The sequence below is a fragment of the Rhinichthys klamathensis genome, unplaced genomic scaffold (genome assembly GCF_029890125.1).
Source record: "Rhinichthys klamathensis goyatoka isolate OS25496 unplaced genomic scaffold, OSU_Roscu_1.1 h1tg000019l_1, whole genome shotgun sequence".
Classification (NCBI taxonomy): Eukaryota; Metazoa; Chordata; class Actinopteri; order Cypriniformes; family Leuciscidae; genus Rhinichthys; species Rhinichthys klamathensis.
This window is the reverse complement of record NW_026606570.1, coordinates 7362783-7379200: the sequence shown is the minus strand read 5'-3', so window position 1 is coordinate 7379200 and position 16418 is coordinate 7362783. Positions and strand designations below refer to the sequence as shown.

The 16418-nt window shown below is 37.9% G+C and overlaps 1 protein-coding gene across 4 annotated transcripts in view; it reads left to right on the top strand.

Moving 5' to 3' along the window:
• The window catches only part of rasgrf2b (Ras protein-specific guanine nucleotide-releasing factor 2b), a 69779-nt gene that overhangs the window by 20543 nt on the left and 32818 nt on the right, over positions 1 to 16418 (top strand). For all 4 annotated transcript variants that reach the window (XM_056237814.1, XM_056237799.1, XM_056237791.1 and 1 more), the window contains exons 2-8: positions 6350 to 6456; positions 8376 to 8523; positions 10122 to 10211; positions 10463 to 10716; positions 14708 to 14787; positions 15128 to 15321; positions 15828 to 15937. In XM_056237814.1, coding sequence (XP_056093789.1) covers positions 6350 to 6456; positions 8376 to 8523; positions 10122 to 10211; positions 10463 to 10716; positions 14708 to 14787; positions 15128 to 15321; positions 15828 to 15937 — 983 coding nt within the window. The remainder of the gene's footprint in view (positions 1 to 6349; positions 6457 to 8375; positions 8524 to 10121; positions 10212 to 10462; positions 10717 to 14707; positions 14788 to 15127; positions 15322 to 15827; positions 15938 to 16418) is intronic.

The following is a 16418-nucleotide window of genomic DNA, read 5'->3' as shown; positions in this document are numbered from 1 at the left end:
GATCAACAGCCTGAGCAAACCATCAGTTTAGTTCTAACACACCCTTCTTAAAAAGGGGTAAGGATACTTAATGAATTAAATAATGAGACTAAGTTTGATACTTGCATGTCTCACCCATTTGAATTAAACTGTCCTGATGCAATTTGTTGAGGCTCCAGTTGATCTTTGCTGATGTGGTCTTGATGAGAGAGAACCAGTGGGAGTCAGAGGATCTTTGGTAAATGGAAAGACGAGGCCGCAGCCTGGCACAAGCTTGGGAGTCCTTGGGGACTTCTAGTTCAGTATCATCTTCACATTAGGACTTCTCAGGAAGGACCAAGAGAGTAAGAGAGCAAGAGGCTAAGAGCGCAAGAGGCTAAGAGGACAAGAGAACTAATCTTGTGATCAGTGATTTTTAAAGCGTGAAGATGTCACACCCTCTGGAGGTGCGTGAGCCAATACGGAGCTGTCTCTTTGGAGGGAGTTTTTACGGCCCTTTGTTTTCTAGCAGGGCATTTGAATATTTAATTTCATTGGGTGTTTAAAAAAAGAATCTTCAAGATTCTTATAATACTAATGCGTCATAAAGTTAGCAAAATGTAATGTAAATGGGGGACAAAGATTGGAGTTTATAGAGACTAAACATGCTACACATGTTTTTGGTTAACGATAGTATGCAAAGTCTGAAACATTAACCCATTAGAGTTTACAAGAAAACGTTGGTTAAACCTTATAAAAGGAAAATCATGAGATGGGAAAATTAGATACATATTTATACATTTCTCAAGTGGTTATATATATGGAATATACAGGGTTTATTTGTCTTTCTCAGTAAGAATTAAGTGAGTGTAACAGCCCTCTGCACATTCCTTTTTTTGGGGTCGTAAACTCTCTTATCAGTCTTAAAGTGTCCTGTAACAGGACAATGGGTTCTGCCAGTGTTGGCTTCATTTTTGATGTTAGTTTTGGGGGAAGTTTCACAGAACTTTGAGTGAGTTTGTTGGATTATTTATTAAATATAATGAATAATTTTTGTGTCTGATTGGTCCAGATGTTACAAAGTGCTCTGCCCAGAATAGACACACTTCATTTAATTCAGCACTTCAGGGCATGGCTTTGTGAATGCAGGGCAACAGCATTTCAAAAATGTATGATTTGTGTGAGGAAATAGGTTAGGAAGTATTTCAGTCAGACCATTACTGGGGGAAAGACCGGCATAGTGGAAGGGTCACCGGTCCATTCGCAGCTGCATTGAAATGAGCTCATGCGTGTAAAGGGGGAGAGCGCCGATGATTTAGTTTACTAGGTCATTATCAGTGTGGGCTGTTTCTCCACTCTATTTTCATTTCTTTTGTTCAAAGAGAATATTTGGCTCTATGTAGTATAACAAAGTAAATATATATATTTTTTTCAATTATTATTTAATAAAAAAAATACTGTATTTTCTTTACAAAATGCAAAATGAAAATGACACTCCTATATAACTTATAAAACATGAATTCATAAACCCCTAATGCTAAATAAATGGTGATCTTTTCAATGTATATCTGCAAAGATTATTTTTCCAGTATACCTTTTATTTTCATTCTTTTCACCTTTAAAAATGACAAACTTGTGTTATGCACTTATTAGTGTTTTTTTTCCATTGCATTTATGTACTAAATATCTATTGCTGTTAAATGCTAATTAAAATAATAATAATAATAATTATGCTTTTGTGTTGTCATTTACAGAAGTTGATTTCATTTCTAAATCTTCTTTTTGTGAAAAATCTGATTGCCTTCTGTAGTAAATGTTAAGAGTTTGAGCAAATGACTTGCTTCCTTTTATTGCAGGATGTATCAGTATACAAGAGCCTTGCAATAGACCATTTAAAAGATGCTCCAGGGCTTATGATTGCAAAGATGTAATATTGTGTTCTGTATTAACTATGATGTCTGTGTATTTGTTTTGACTTTGTTTTTATCTCATCCTATCAACAAGGCTGCTTACAGACTCTTTAGTCCATTGCTTGGGAGTTCTTCAGCTGTTTAGCTTTTGATGTTCGGTAACACTTTTAAGGTTTCATTTGTTTACATTAGTTAACTATATCAGTTAACACGTGTCAGATGTTCTGTTTAATGGACTTTTAGTTTGTATGTCATTGATTCTCTGTGTTTTGTTCCTGCTTCCTCTACTCCCCATTTTCCTGCTTTTCTTTTTGCCATAGGTTACTGATTATGCCCTAGTTTGTTGTCATGGTTTCTGATTATTGGAGGTCATCATAGTTAGGTAAACTTCAATGGTGGTGAATGGAAACTACAACAAATATCATTTTTGCATTCCCATTTGCCCCCATAGCAAAAGAAAACTTCCACATTAGGGTTTCTATTACAAAAGAGGAAAAATATAGAGAGATTGATTACATTAGTCAGAAGAGAGAAAGATACTGTCACTCCCTCAGCTGTTGTATTAGAAACATCCACAAAGCAGCGTTAACTAGTTTTCTAAAAATGAATGCCAAGGTATAAGAAAACACCAACTATAGTGTTATAAATGTACTTAAAAAAGAAAAGAAAATATAAAACAAAAACTAGATTTCTGTGGAAATACGTTAGTGTCTGTGAAAAGGGTCCATGGGTATATTTGGATATTTAAGTAAGTTCTGCTGTTTACCAATAGTTTACAAAGCTATCTCGGTTTTGAGTATGTATCGGGAAATCATAAGAATACCTGGTGCTGATTTTATCCTTCTGTTTACATGCAACTTAAACGCCAAGAGAGGAGTGCAGGAGGACATCCAGTCATCCTGGGAGACTGTAAATAGATCGAGGGAGGGTTACATAAGGCCTCTCATGCCTGTCTGTACTAGAAAACGCTGAACGTTTAATCCCTTGAACTTGGCTTCAACTGCAGTTTTACGCTTATAAATGTGTACATGCATATAATGGACGAATGTGTAAACAGGCTGACACACAAGCAGTTTTTTATATCACTGACATATACATGGCTATCTCAAACTGACTCAAATATTTGCGCTGTATTTTGTCGTCTCCTCGCGAATCCAGTGGTAACTCAAGGAGCAACGAGTGGAGCTTGCTGTGTTTCTTGTTGCATGACCAGCTGTAGAAGCTTGTTTCATTAGTGTCGGCTGGATGTGAAATAAATGTAAACGTCAGATACGCAAACAAATGCAATATTTTCTGCTTTCTGACCCCTCAACCTTTGCATTAGCAAATTGCATTTATATGCATAACGATACGTATCTTCTGTATCTTAGGCTTATTTTCCCACTGGATTCTAAGTGTATGCTAATCAGGCACCAAGGGATGGAAATGATCAGCTTTCATGCATTTAGGCTGTGGTTAGTTTCTCTCAGTGTCAGTTAAATACCGTTAGAATAAGTGATGGTGAATTTCACTGTCTGCAAAAGGCCAACCCTCACTTCTTCGTTTTTTTGTTTTTAAGGAGATGTCAGGGTTTGGCTAGTAATGCTTAAAGAGAAGTTTGGCTGCCTCGAAGCAATTGATATTTCATTAATAATTTGGCTTTGTAGCAGCACCAGTTGGTATGGATACACAAGATTGCAGTAATAGTTCACTCCACTACTAAACAAGAACCTAGTTGCTTTTTACTTTGATGTTGTTGTTTATTATTTGGTACAAGAATGAGTCCAGACCCTGGCGTTAAGGAGCTTTGAATCTGATTGAATGTACACACTTTTTTCTATTCTATTCTATTTTTGATTTGTTTATTTATTTGTTTTAGTACATTCCCCCACTCATTTCTTTATTCACCTTGACTTTAAAAAAAAATACATATTAGTTATATTTGTGTTACTTCCTATACTTGGCTCTAAGTGTAGAAACACAATGAATCTGCAATAAAATGTTGGGGGTGTCACTTAGATATCTTCACTGATTTTACATTCCATCAGAGTAAGAAGGTTGAATTAGCAGAGCAATTGCACAGCTATACTGTACATACAATATTCGAATCCACACAACATAATGGGAGACGTATCAGATTTCAAAAGAGACAAATTGTTGGTGCGTGTCTCGCTGGTGCATCTGTGGTCAGGACACCAAGTCTTTGTGGTGTGGGCTATGTTATCGAGGGTAATGTCGGCATACCACCATGTAGGACGAACCACATTCAACAGGAGCAACTGTTGATGCAAGAGGAAGCTGTCTGAAAGGGATGTCCAGGTATTAACCCGGATTGTATCCAAAAAGCATAAAACCACAGCTGCCTGAATGAAATGTGCACCTCGACTCTCCTATTTCCACCAAAACTGTTTGTCTGGAGCTCCACAGAGTCAATATTCATGGCCAGGCTGCTATAGACAAACATTTGACCACTTGTGCCAATGCCAAATGTCAGTTTCATTGGGGCCAGCAGTGCAAACCTTGGGCTGTGGACAATGCGAAGCATGTATTGTTTTCTGACGAGCCCACCTTCACTGTCTTTCCCACATCTGTGGGAGTTACGGTTTGGAGAAGCCCCAAAGAGTCTTAATACCCTGACCGTGTGCCCAGAGTGAAGCACAGGGGTGGATGTTTGGTGATGTTTGGGCTGCAATGTCACGGCATTCCCTACTGTGCTTGATGGCGTCATTGCCAAAGACTACCGAACCATTCTGGAGGATCAAGTGTACCCAATGGCTCAAACATTGTACCTGGACCCTGAAGGGGGTGCCATGTATCAGCATGATAATGCACCAATACACACAGCAAGACTTGTGACAGAATGGTTTGATGAACCTAAAAGTGAAGTTGAACACAGTGAAGGCCTGCACACCACATCTGAACATTTTCGAGCCACTTTGGGGGTTTGGAGGAGCAAGTCAGAAAACGTTTGCCTCCACCAGAAGAGGAATGGCTCAAAATCCCTCTTACTTGTATCTGTCATTCCCAAGGCGAATGGATGCTGTATTGGCCACAAAAGGAGGCCCTACTACACCATACTAATACATTTTTGTGGTCTGTTTCAGTTTCATTGTCCTGTATGTGACATTTTAAAGCTTGTGAAGCAACTTACTATCACTATGAACGCACACACGCTAACCAATATTTTCCCCTCAGGTCATTATGACAATAGCTGATTCAATTCCTCTCGCACCTGCTGTTAAGCGGCTGCATGTGTTTATTTGCCTTGCCAATGGCCTCAAGCCACACAGTGCTCAGACTCATAACCCTGTTCCCATTTTATTTCACAGTGCTTGTCAGTATCTGTGTGCTGGCGTTGATGTTTCTATGAGTTTGTAATAAAGAGCAGGTGCTCTGTTAATAATATGCAAATGCAGGCTTTTTGTGGATGTTGTTTTGCTTTGGGTCGGCACAGCACAATTTTATTCAATATATTTTAGACACACATAAGATACAAAATAATGTCTAAAACTGGCCAGTTAGTTTGACCTCAGGAGGAGGTTAAACTAATATATGAGCTGATTTATTTACTATTCTTTTTTTTTTCAACCCTGCATTTTTTAGCAAAATAAATAAATAAATTTATTAAATGAAATTAAATCAGATAGATGTTTCTTAAAATAACTTGGTAAAAAAAGATGAAGGTTGAGTTTGACAAATGCACTGAACACATATATTTTTAGAAGGGTAAAACTGGATACTAAGAGGGATGTGCAAAAATGTGGGAAATTTAAAATAAAGTAAAGTAAAAATTACAAAAGGATGTCAAGATTATAACATTGTTGTTTGACTTATTGGATACAGTTAATTCATCTTAGGTGAGAAAGGCCAAAATTACCATATGGTAACACTTTATCTCGATAGTCCACTATAGATATTCTACTAACTAACTTTGCGATGTACATCTACATTGTCAACAAACTCTCATTAGAGTATTCTAATGCAGAGTATTCTAATATAGAGACAGTAGACTGTCTGCTTAATATCTGATCACATGATCACACTTTATTTGGATGGTCCCCCAACAGACTATAAGTAACTTGGCAACTACAAGTCAACTTATTCTACTATTCCGAACCCTAACACCTAACCTTTAACATAACTGTCTACTAATGCTCTAATGAGAGTTAGTTGACATGCAAAGTTACTTATGTTGAATGTCCACAGTGGATTATCGAAAAAAAGTGGAACCTATACCATTTTAAGTAGACAGAACACAGACATTTGTTTAGTTTAAAACAGCTTAGCAATGCTAAGTTACTTTTATGTTAGATAATAGTTTATGACAAAAAAACAACAACAACAACATACAAGCTGTGCCTCTAATGTTTTAAAATGGGACACCAAAGCTCATTTGGGGAAAGTGCCTTTAGTACAGATTGAAGTTCAGTAATTCAAAACACACACAGGCTTTTATAGGTCTGCTAACTTCTTAATGTGTTTCCATCTGTCTATTGTTTCAGCATTATTTCCTTGTCATCTTTGGGCATGATGGACAGAAACCTCTGGAACTGCGGACGGAGGAGGAGTCAGACTGTGATGAATGGGTGGAGGCCATCCTGCAGGCTAGGTACTAGTGTGGCAGTGTGTGTGTATATATATATATATATATATATATATATTAATTCTGCTCAGTCAAGGATAATATTTTGCAGCGCTAAAGAAGCTTTGCTCTCAGGCTGAAAGAATAAAATCATCATAATAAGAAAGAGACACATCAGAGCGGGTTAAGTCACTCAAGCGCATTGTGCATTTATCCTTGTCACTACAGAGCAGCACAGCAACAAATAAGCCGCACTGAGGTTGACAGCACTGTTATTCCTCTTTCCTTGGTGCTCAGACATGCAGCCTAAGATAAAAAAGTTTTATATCTCATCTCCAAGAGACAAATCTCTAAAGAAAGCTTAAACTGCTTTATTTGTTTTATCTCAGATCTGCCTTAGAGCAAGGCTAAATATTAAACTGTAATTTCAGACTGTAAACACTGTTGCCAGAAACGTCTTGTACTCATTTTCTTGGTTTTTGAGGGCGCACCAGTCTTGTCTCACTTAGTGCTCTAGGCAAGATAAGGTTGTTTTTAGGAAGGTAAAAACTTCTGAGTAACTTAGTTCATTTTGCAAGTATAAGTCTAGCGGAACAGTTTTCTGTTAGTTTGTGGGGTTAAGTTTTTTTTTAAATAAATTCTTATTTTATTGATTTTATCTCCCCCTTCATGTCCTTTATTTCTTTATTTAAGCTTCTTTCTTTCTTTTATTTATCCATATTATTGATTGCTGTACTTGGCAATTTTGTAATTGTTAACAATAGACTTATTGACGCAGGGGGGGTTGAGACTAATTTATGATGTTATGATAAAGGTGTGTTGTTGTTAGCAACTTATGCACAGACAGACAGACACACACACACACACACACACACACACACACACACACACACACACACACACACACACACACACACACGAACACACATGATATTCTGCAGAGACACAACCCTCTGAGATTTAAAGCACTCACACCAGAGATTTATACTCCCTATACAGATTTATACTCAAGCCTCGCACAGTGTACATTTGTATTGCGTCACTGGGGTGATGGGCTGAATCTAACGGATTATTGGGTTACCCATGGGCAGATGTGCCTGTGAACATCTGGACAGGCCACATTGGACAAACAGGCTGACATTGTTCACTTAAATGTAACTCGAAGTAAATCATGGACAATCAAAGAGACAGTACACCATAAACACATCTGTACATAGGCCCTAAAACATCAAATGTTTGTTTTTTGGGGGGGTTTTTTGCATTTTTTTAAATACAATTTTTTTGTTATTTTAATCTAATTTTTATTTATTTTTAAACATTTTTCTTTTTTCCCATTTTAAAAAGTTACAACAAATATTTTTATTTTATTTCCAGTTATATATGGAATTTATAATTTAAAGCTATAATTTAAATCCAAAACAGCAATAATGTCATAAACACACTTTGGTTTGGTAAGCTGTTTATCATTTTCAACCCCCCCCCCCCCCCCCCCAAAAAAAAATCAGCTTCATTCTTGCAATTTTTACAAAACCTAATCTATATGTAATCAATCTAAATGTGACAGTATCGTTGGGAAAAACACATGACCAAGTGAAGATAGAGTGACAACAAATATAGCGTGGAGCGTCAAGCTCAATGGGTGGAGCTTGACGGCCAGCTCCCGCTCTCTGGACATAATCGTTGGAGAAGGTCCAACCACACCAAAACCCTAACATCAACCCTAATCCCTAAACCTAATTCCACCTCTTAGATCCACAGAGATGAAGCTGTACTAGGTCAAGCTCCACCCACTTGACCAATTTGGCTCTCCAGTGACTACCATTTGCCGATAGTGGCAGTTCCCTCAACTGACCATTTTTATTGTTGAAGCCTGCAAAATGAACACTGGCACACATAAACTCCTACTTCTGAAATCTCATAAAGTAACCCTGTCATTTTCATCTCAGCTACTCTGACATCATCATTGAGCGTGAGGTTCTTATGCAGAAGTACATCCACCTGGTGCAGATTGTGGAGACCGAGAAGGTGGCAGCCAATCAGCTCCGCACACAACTGGAAGACCAAGACACCGAGATTGAGAGGCTCAAAGCTGAGGTAATGTATATGCTTGAGCTGTGCTATTTAATGGGCTGTTTTCCAATGTGTGGTCCAATTTTATGAATCAGTGAACCACTCTAGATCCCATTAATCTAATAACAGTGCAGGTCTCCAAAATGTCACCATTACTGAATGATCCTGTGTACTAAACTAAAAGCATTTGTGACTTACACAGAGTGACACAAGCCTGATATGGAGTTTTACTGTATAGGTTTAGTTTTCACACATTGCTTTTTCCATGAGTATTTCTGTTTGTGATTGAGGTTACCAGTAACATATTCAATCCCAGTGTGCCACAGAGCATCTCTCAGGCTCTGCACCTTATCTGTTCCCTAGTTGTGTTACCAGGGAATTATCCTCCCCATTGGCCCAGTCGCCATGGGGACAAGAATTATGCCCCATTATTGACTTTGCAGGGCCAGTGTGAACACATGATTCAGAGTATAAATCAATGCAAAGCAACGAGGAATGTGTAATCTTAATTAAGCTCATTATCCTTACTGGTCAATGTCAGAGGAAGGGACCTATCTCTCTCTCTCTCTCTCTCTCTCTCTCTCTCTCTCTCTCTCTCTCTCTCTCTCTCTCTCTCTGTCTATCTATTATTGTTATTGCATGGTGTTGTTTTTCTTGTGCTATTTCTTTGGTGAATACTAGAAATGAATATACACTTTTGTTGTAGTGTCACGATTATATCAGCAGTATTCTTATGAATAAATGATGAAGCCATAAAAGCAATGCTTTGTTGTTTTAAACAGAAACATCTGTATTTAAACTCGTTGTGAGTTATGAATATTTTATAAGGAGAAAATAAAAAAATACATTCAGTTTTAACAACTAATACAGACTCGCATCCGCATATTGTAGAAAAACATCTGTATCGATAACATAAAGCCGAGATATTTACAAATACTATACGTTCTGTGTAAATGCTGCATTTTCGTGTGCAACTCTTTTTATTACGGAAACTCAGTATAATTGATTATTGTTGTTAAAAATGAAACAACATACTGATACATTTTGCATGTTATAAGATCACAAAACCAGATTAAGGAAACATCATCCTCTTAAAGCAAAGAGTAGTGATGATAACCTTCAGATTAAATGGATTACATTTTTTTAATTCCAAACTAACACTAACTAATACTACCTGTATCTAGAGTGTACAATAGCACTTCAATAACTTGAAGTCTTTAGCTTGTGACTGCGGTCTGCGGACCACACATACTGGGAGATACCCTGCGGGGCATTTAACCTATTTGCATCCAGAGTAAATGCCTGATAAAGGCTTGGTGAGAGAGCTTTTTGATGAAGGCTGTTGAATGAAGGAAGGAAATTGTCCATGTAGAGGAAGTTAAGATGGTTATCTGATGTGCCAGCACCCACACAGGGTCTCCATGACCCAAATTTATGACACGTTGATTATTCATTGAGAATGATGAGCGCTAAATACACCAGCATTATCTGAGTTGTCAAATCATAATCACAGAGGCCATTTGAAGCCCAATTGTTTTGACAGTTATCTCCGCTAATGTACCTTCTCACGTGTTCTGTACATTGTACGGCTCAGTCATGTTGTATTTTGTTCTCTCTTAAAGATTGTAGCCTTGAACAAAACTAAGGAAAGAATGCGTCCCTACCACGTATACCAGGAAGATGAGGATCCTGATATAAAAAAAATCAAAAAGGTAAAGAACTTCGTTATAAGCTCTTTTGTCTATAATACATAGCCAGAAGTATGTGGACATCTAAACAATGCAGCCATATGGGCTGGTTGAACATTTAACCAAGGCTATTGGTTTGAGAAATTAATAAAATAAGGATCAGAAGTTTTTCAGTTTCTGTTGTTGTGCATCTCATCATCATTCCTTCATCAAACAGTGACCGCAAATATGAATCCTAAAGATACACTAAAACAACTCACACTTTCTCTCTGTAGGTCCAGAGCTTCATGCGAGGGTGGCTGTGTAGAAGGAAGTGGAAGATTATTGTGCAGGACTACATTTGCTCTCCTCATGCTGAGAGCATGAGGAAGAGAAACCAGATCGTCTTCAACATGGTGGAGGCTGAGACAGAGTACGTCCATCAGCTTTCTATCCTGGTCAACTGCTTCCTGAGGCCGCTCAGAATGGCTGCCAGCTCCAAAAAACCACCTATAAGCCATGATGATGTCAGTAGCATCTTCCTTAACAGGTGCGTAATGTGGTTTCTGTGGCTTTAGCCCTATTCGCACAGGATAAGTATTACCTGGTGACCTCTAGTCATTTGTACACTGTAAAATAATTGCTGTAATTATGCAGCTGTTTGCCAGTAACTTACTGTAGATTTAAATTGATAAATGTTTACTGGCAACAGTTTGTTCAAAGTTAAATGAACATTAAACATTAACAAGTCTTTGTCTTTACAGAATAACATTATAAAATAACAATCTAATGCAAAGCATTCTGGGAACCAGAAATCTTCATCAACCTTTTTCTGTTTTTTTTTTCCCTTCAGATTTTGGTTCCCAGAATGCTTTGCATGAGGCTGTTATTTTAGTTTTATTCTGTAAAGATAAAGACTTGTTAATGTTTAATGTTCATTTAACTTTTAACAAACTGTTGCCAGTAAATAACATCAATTTAAAACTACAGTAAGTTACTGGCAAGCAGCTGCCAGTAATACTGTAATTTCTACAGATTCTTTTTACAGTGTAATTATTGCGGAAGTTGTCTGTGATCTTAATCCCACGCGAATCGGCCATGTCTGTAATTTTTAAAGTAAAAATTCCCCTGCAAATGACCTACCATATATCGCTGAACACCGAGGTCCTGTGATAATATGAGTCCCATGCGAATCTGCATCTCTGTGATTTGGCAGGGTCGTATATCATTTTTTCAAGGTTTTTGTTTGGTGTGCGCTTTTTTATCCATCTTTCGTGAAGAATGGAGGATGCGTTGGAGTGTTTTGATAGTATTTTGGGTGCTGGGTCATATCGCTATACACCATACAACTATACAATTTGCAGAAAGAGAAAGCTGAAAACCATCAGAAGAGCAAAAAGTAAAAGAAAGATTAGATGGAGATGGATGACATGTATAGCAGCATGCGGTAAGGAACATTCTTCTGTTTATGATATATCAGCTAGACCTATAACGACAAGACATTTCCAAGCAATAGCCTATTGACATCATATCCGGGAGATAAGTCAGTAAATTTGAGTAAAATCACAGGCTTCGCTTATCCCGTGCGAATGCGCCACAGAAAAAACAGATGTGGGGGGGTAATTTCTAAATCACACGAGGTCCCCAGATAATACTAATCCAGTGCGAATAGGGCTTTTGAAAACTTGAAAAATCAACATATGCTCATTAGAAAAACCGTGCCTTTACCTGCATTTTTTGCAAAACTCCAAAATTTTTCCAATGCATACAATTCACTTCAGTTTCAGCTGAAATAAACACTAGAGAGGTGTCCAATCCTACTCCTGGAGGGACAAAACCCTGCAAATTTTTGGCCGTTTTCTCAATATGTGTTCTTAAGCGATCTTGCGTCCTTGTGTTTTCGTTTCATCAACCATCGATGTACAATTCCAATACTCAAGAACACAAGAACAGAGGACGCATGAAAGTTCCCGGATGTGTTCCTGATGTTGAGGATGCATCGAATGCAGACTTGAGAGAATCGAACCGTTAGAAATCCCTGAAGACACTGCGGGCGGACAAAGTGGCAAGTCCGTTCTTTGCGTTCTTGGAATTGAGAAGCAGCCATGATCTCCAACCAGCTCCAACACACTTGCATGCCCTTTATTAGCTGATTGACCGGTTTTGACACCCCTGCACAAGGGGCAGTAAAACACCAACAACCTTTATTCCTCTTCACACACATCATGATAAAATGAAATAAATGTAGTCAAACTTTACTAATTCTGGGTCACTGAGAACAAAAATGACCCTTACAATGGTTGATTGGCTCTAGTTTTCAAGATATACTATTGGTCTATAGGACCCTTGACTTGTGAATGGTGGAGGATAAGGGAAAAAATGAAGGCAAGGAATCTCAATTTAAACCAGAAATGACTAAAATACATCTTTGACTGTATCTGAGAATAAATCGATGACTAGGTAGGACTTGCTTTTTCGGCAAAACAATGAATGATGCAATCTGAAGCTGGTATTGCGACATACATACATCTTATTTGTAAAAGTCATGGATGATGTAATCTTAATAAAACTTATATCACCAATTGCGCTTTATCAGCTCTAGAAATCATGCAGCAGGGGTGCAAAACTCAATTTCTGGAGGGCCACAGCCCTGCAGAGTTTATGCTGCGTTCATACCATGTCGTAATTACAGTAGTCTCGAGCTGATAACATGTCACATTATATTCGGAGTTGTTCACGTCCTCGGACTGGGAATCATGTGTTTCTATGGCCCCAATATCAGCGCCTAAATTAATCTACAGCGGTCAGGTTGTACAGTGGTCACGTGGTACAAGTAGGAGCTCTCAGGAAAACTCCCATCTTACTCCGTTTTGCTCCCCTGTCATACAGAGTGGTGCTCTCTCATTGGCCAGTGTTTGATTTTGCAAAGGGACACATTTCTGTTTAGCCAAAGTGAGCAGAGATGCCGTGTACTTGTGTGAACAGCGCAGATAACTTCAAATGGAGCAAATGAAGCCCATCAATGCTTGCAGACTATTGCTGGATAGTGACAAGAGGTGCTCCATGTAATGATGACCAGAGACAAGACAAGAAGCTTTGAGTAGACACTGAATATAACAAAACTATATGTACATAATAGTTTTTTGCCTTTTGTTTCATAATAAATGTACTTTTTTATAACTCTTTGCTGCTTTTTAAAGTGTTACATAAACAGGACAGGTGCCAGGTACCATCTTCACAATATACATAGACGTAAAATGCAAAAACTTAAATATCTTGGAAAAAGTAGCAAATCAGTTTTCAGTTTTCAATCAAATTCAGCTCATCAAAATACACTAAATATCAAATTTCTTTTATCTCTGACTTCTAAAAAATTGTAGAACAGTGTTATTGATTTATAAAGATATATTTTATTGTGGTTCCCTGCACAAAACCGCTAGTCCTCAAAGCACTTTTACCATAGTGCATTTAAAAAACACCAGCTCCACTGATGTAGGAAACATTGCATTGCGAATATTGCGATACAGAACACTTGGGTATGAAAACAGTGAAACTCAAGTCATAATAAAAGAGTTAAAAACGTGCGTAAGTACTAAAATGTAAGCTAAAGTAAGCTAAAATGGTATGGTTCCTTCAGAAAATGTGTTTTTATCTCACGTTTGCTTTTTTTTAACACTATCAGTTAGGTTTAGGGGAAGGTTTAGTGTAGGTGGTATGTTATTTTCGAACGCAACCACTCATTGGACATTTAATTTCTGAACTGCCGCGATATACAACAACCAGCATTATAAAATGTTGCCAGATTCACATTCATCCTGATATGGATAAAACTGAACACTCTTTTAGTGCCACTCACCAGACATTTTACTTTGAAAGTTGTAGCAAAATGTGCAAGAAGCAATGCAATATTTAGCATTAACGCCACAGGCACGTTTTTCCAATGAACTTGGGTTGCAAAATATGTGTACAAGAGAGCCTCAGCGTTGACACATAATCACTGCATGGTGTGACAGCTTGTTTGCATGTTGGTTTGGACAATCCATCCACATCCTTCTGCTACACAGAAATAGTAAGTAATATTACCAGGGTTCAAAGTATTTTTATTTTTTGCCATACCTGCAAGTCATTTAGACGATGACACCTGCCATTTTTAGTAGATGATCATCATTCTTATTAGAAAAAAAATGATTTAAAAATGCATAGTTATCATAATTAGAACAAACAATGTTCCAAATGTAATGTGGACTGGTTGTATTTTTCACTGTTTTTGAAACATCTCATTCAGATGTACTGATTATGTTATTTTTAAACCTAAATGAAACATCCTACAGGTGTTTAAAAAATGTAGTTTAACTTAACTAGAACCAAAATACAACAATGTGCTTACTGGTGAAAGACTTTTTTTAATTTGCCTTTGGCACAAAGTGAATGTTACATTTTTACCCTGGTACCATGAAATAATCAGATTCGTGTGATATTTAACTCATTATTTTGAATGGGCTGTTGTATTGATATGCTCTTCTTCTTCTTTTTGTCCTCAGTGAGACAATCATGTTTCTGCATGAAATATTCCATCAAGGATTGAAGGCGAGGATAGCAAACTGGCCTACACTGGTTCTAGGTATGTCATGATCTTTACGTTTTATCTCTCAGAAAGCTAATTACCGCACTCAGGAAAAGCTATTCAGAACATCCCACCGACAAAGACAGCACATTGCAGGGTGACACTAACATCAAGGACAAGCCGTTTCCGCTGACGCACAGCATCTCAATCAAACCCGTCAGTGACGCCTGATTTTCTCCTATCTCACCGTATACAGACACACACACACACGTCTGCAACAATGGTAGCCAGACAAAAAACCCGCCAACAACCTAAACCTCAGATAAGCATTTTCAAGCGCTGCTGTGAATAAAAGAATCCATTTTGAATGACTTTGACTTTGTTTTCTCCTTTTTAGCGGATCTCTTTGATATCTTGCTGCCAATGCTCAACATCTATCAGGAGTTCGTGAGGAACCACCAGTACAGTCTTCAGGTTCTGGCCAACTGTAAGCAGAACCGGGACTTTGACAAACTCCTGAAGCAGTATGAATCAAACGCTGCGTGTGAGGGGAGGATGCTGGAAACCTTCCTCACGTACCCCATGTTTCAGGTGGTGCTCTCGTACTCTCATTAGTGTCTTATTTATTCCAGCCTGGTCATTGAAGAGCTTGATTTGTTCAATTAATTTGAACAGCCACTGGGAATTGCCTGCTTGTGTTTCTACAAACAAGACATGTGTTTTCCATAAACCATTTGAGCGAACTCTTCAAACTCCCTTATAAAGAGTCCTCATGTATCACTTGTGGAAGCCTGATGTATCTCAATTCCTCAAACATTTGAGGCAATCAGCTTCCAGACAGAATCTGTAGACTTTTTTTAAAGGTAATTTTGGGGTCAAATCTGTAGAATTAAATGGAGTTGAAGGTACTAGACTCTTGGATGAAAGCATTATCAAATCAGCCACAACAATATGTAAGTAACGAACCGATATGGAGCGAAGGTTGTTTAAACCTTGGTTGATTGATGGACTGACATTCTGTGGGCGCAGATTCTCTCACTTTCTTTGTACACTTTCACTCTTTACAGTTTTTCTCTCTTTGTACGATTGATTGACAGATCCCTCGTTATATCATCACTCTCCATGAGCTACTGGCTCATACACCTCATGAGCATGTGGAAAGGAAAAGTCTAGAATTTGCCAAGTCCAAATTGGAGGAACTCTCCAGGTGAGAAAAGCACCCTGAGGTGAATTCACTAAAAAGTTGCACATTGTATTTCAGTGCAGTAAACCTTTTTCTTTTTCACTAACCATCACAATCCTATGTAACCATACATTTAAAGGGATAGTTCACCCAAAAATGAAAATTCTGTCATCATTTACTCACCTTAATGTCGTTCCAAACCTGTATGAATTTGTCTGCTGAACACAACATAAGATATTTTGAAGACTGTTATTTTTTAGTTACCATTGACTTCCATTGTATGGGGGGAGGGGGGAAATCATACAGATTTAGAACGACATGAGGGGGAGTAAATAATGATAGAATCTTCATATTTTGGGTGAACTATACCTTTAATGCATCGAAATAGCATTGTGCCAATAGTATTAAGTAATTTTTCTCAGCACAAACAAAAATCGTTAGAGATTTTGCCTGCTGCAAATAACACTGCGCTTATTTGGCTGTAGAAAAGCAATGAAAATTCATT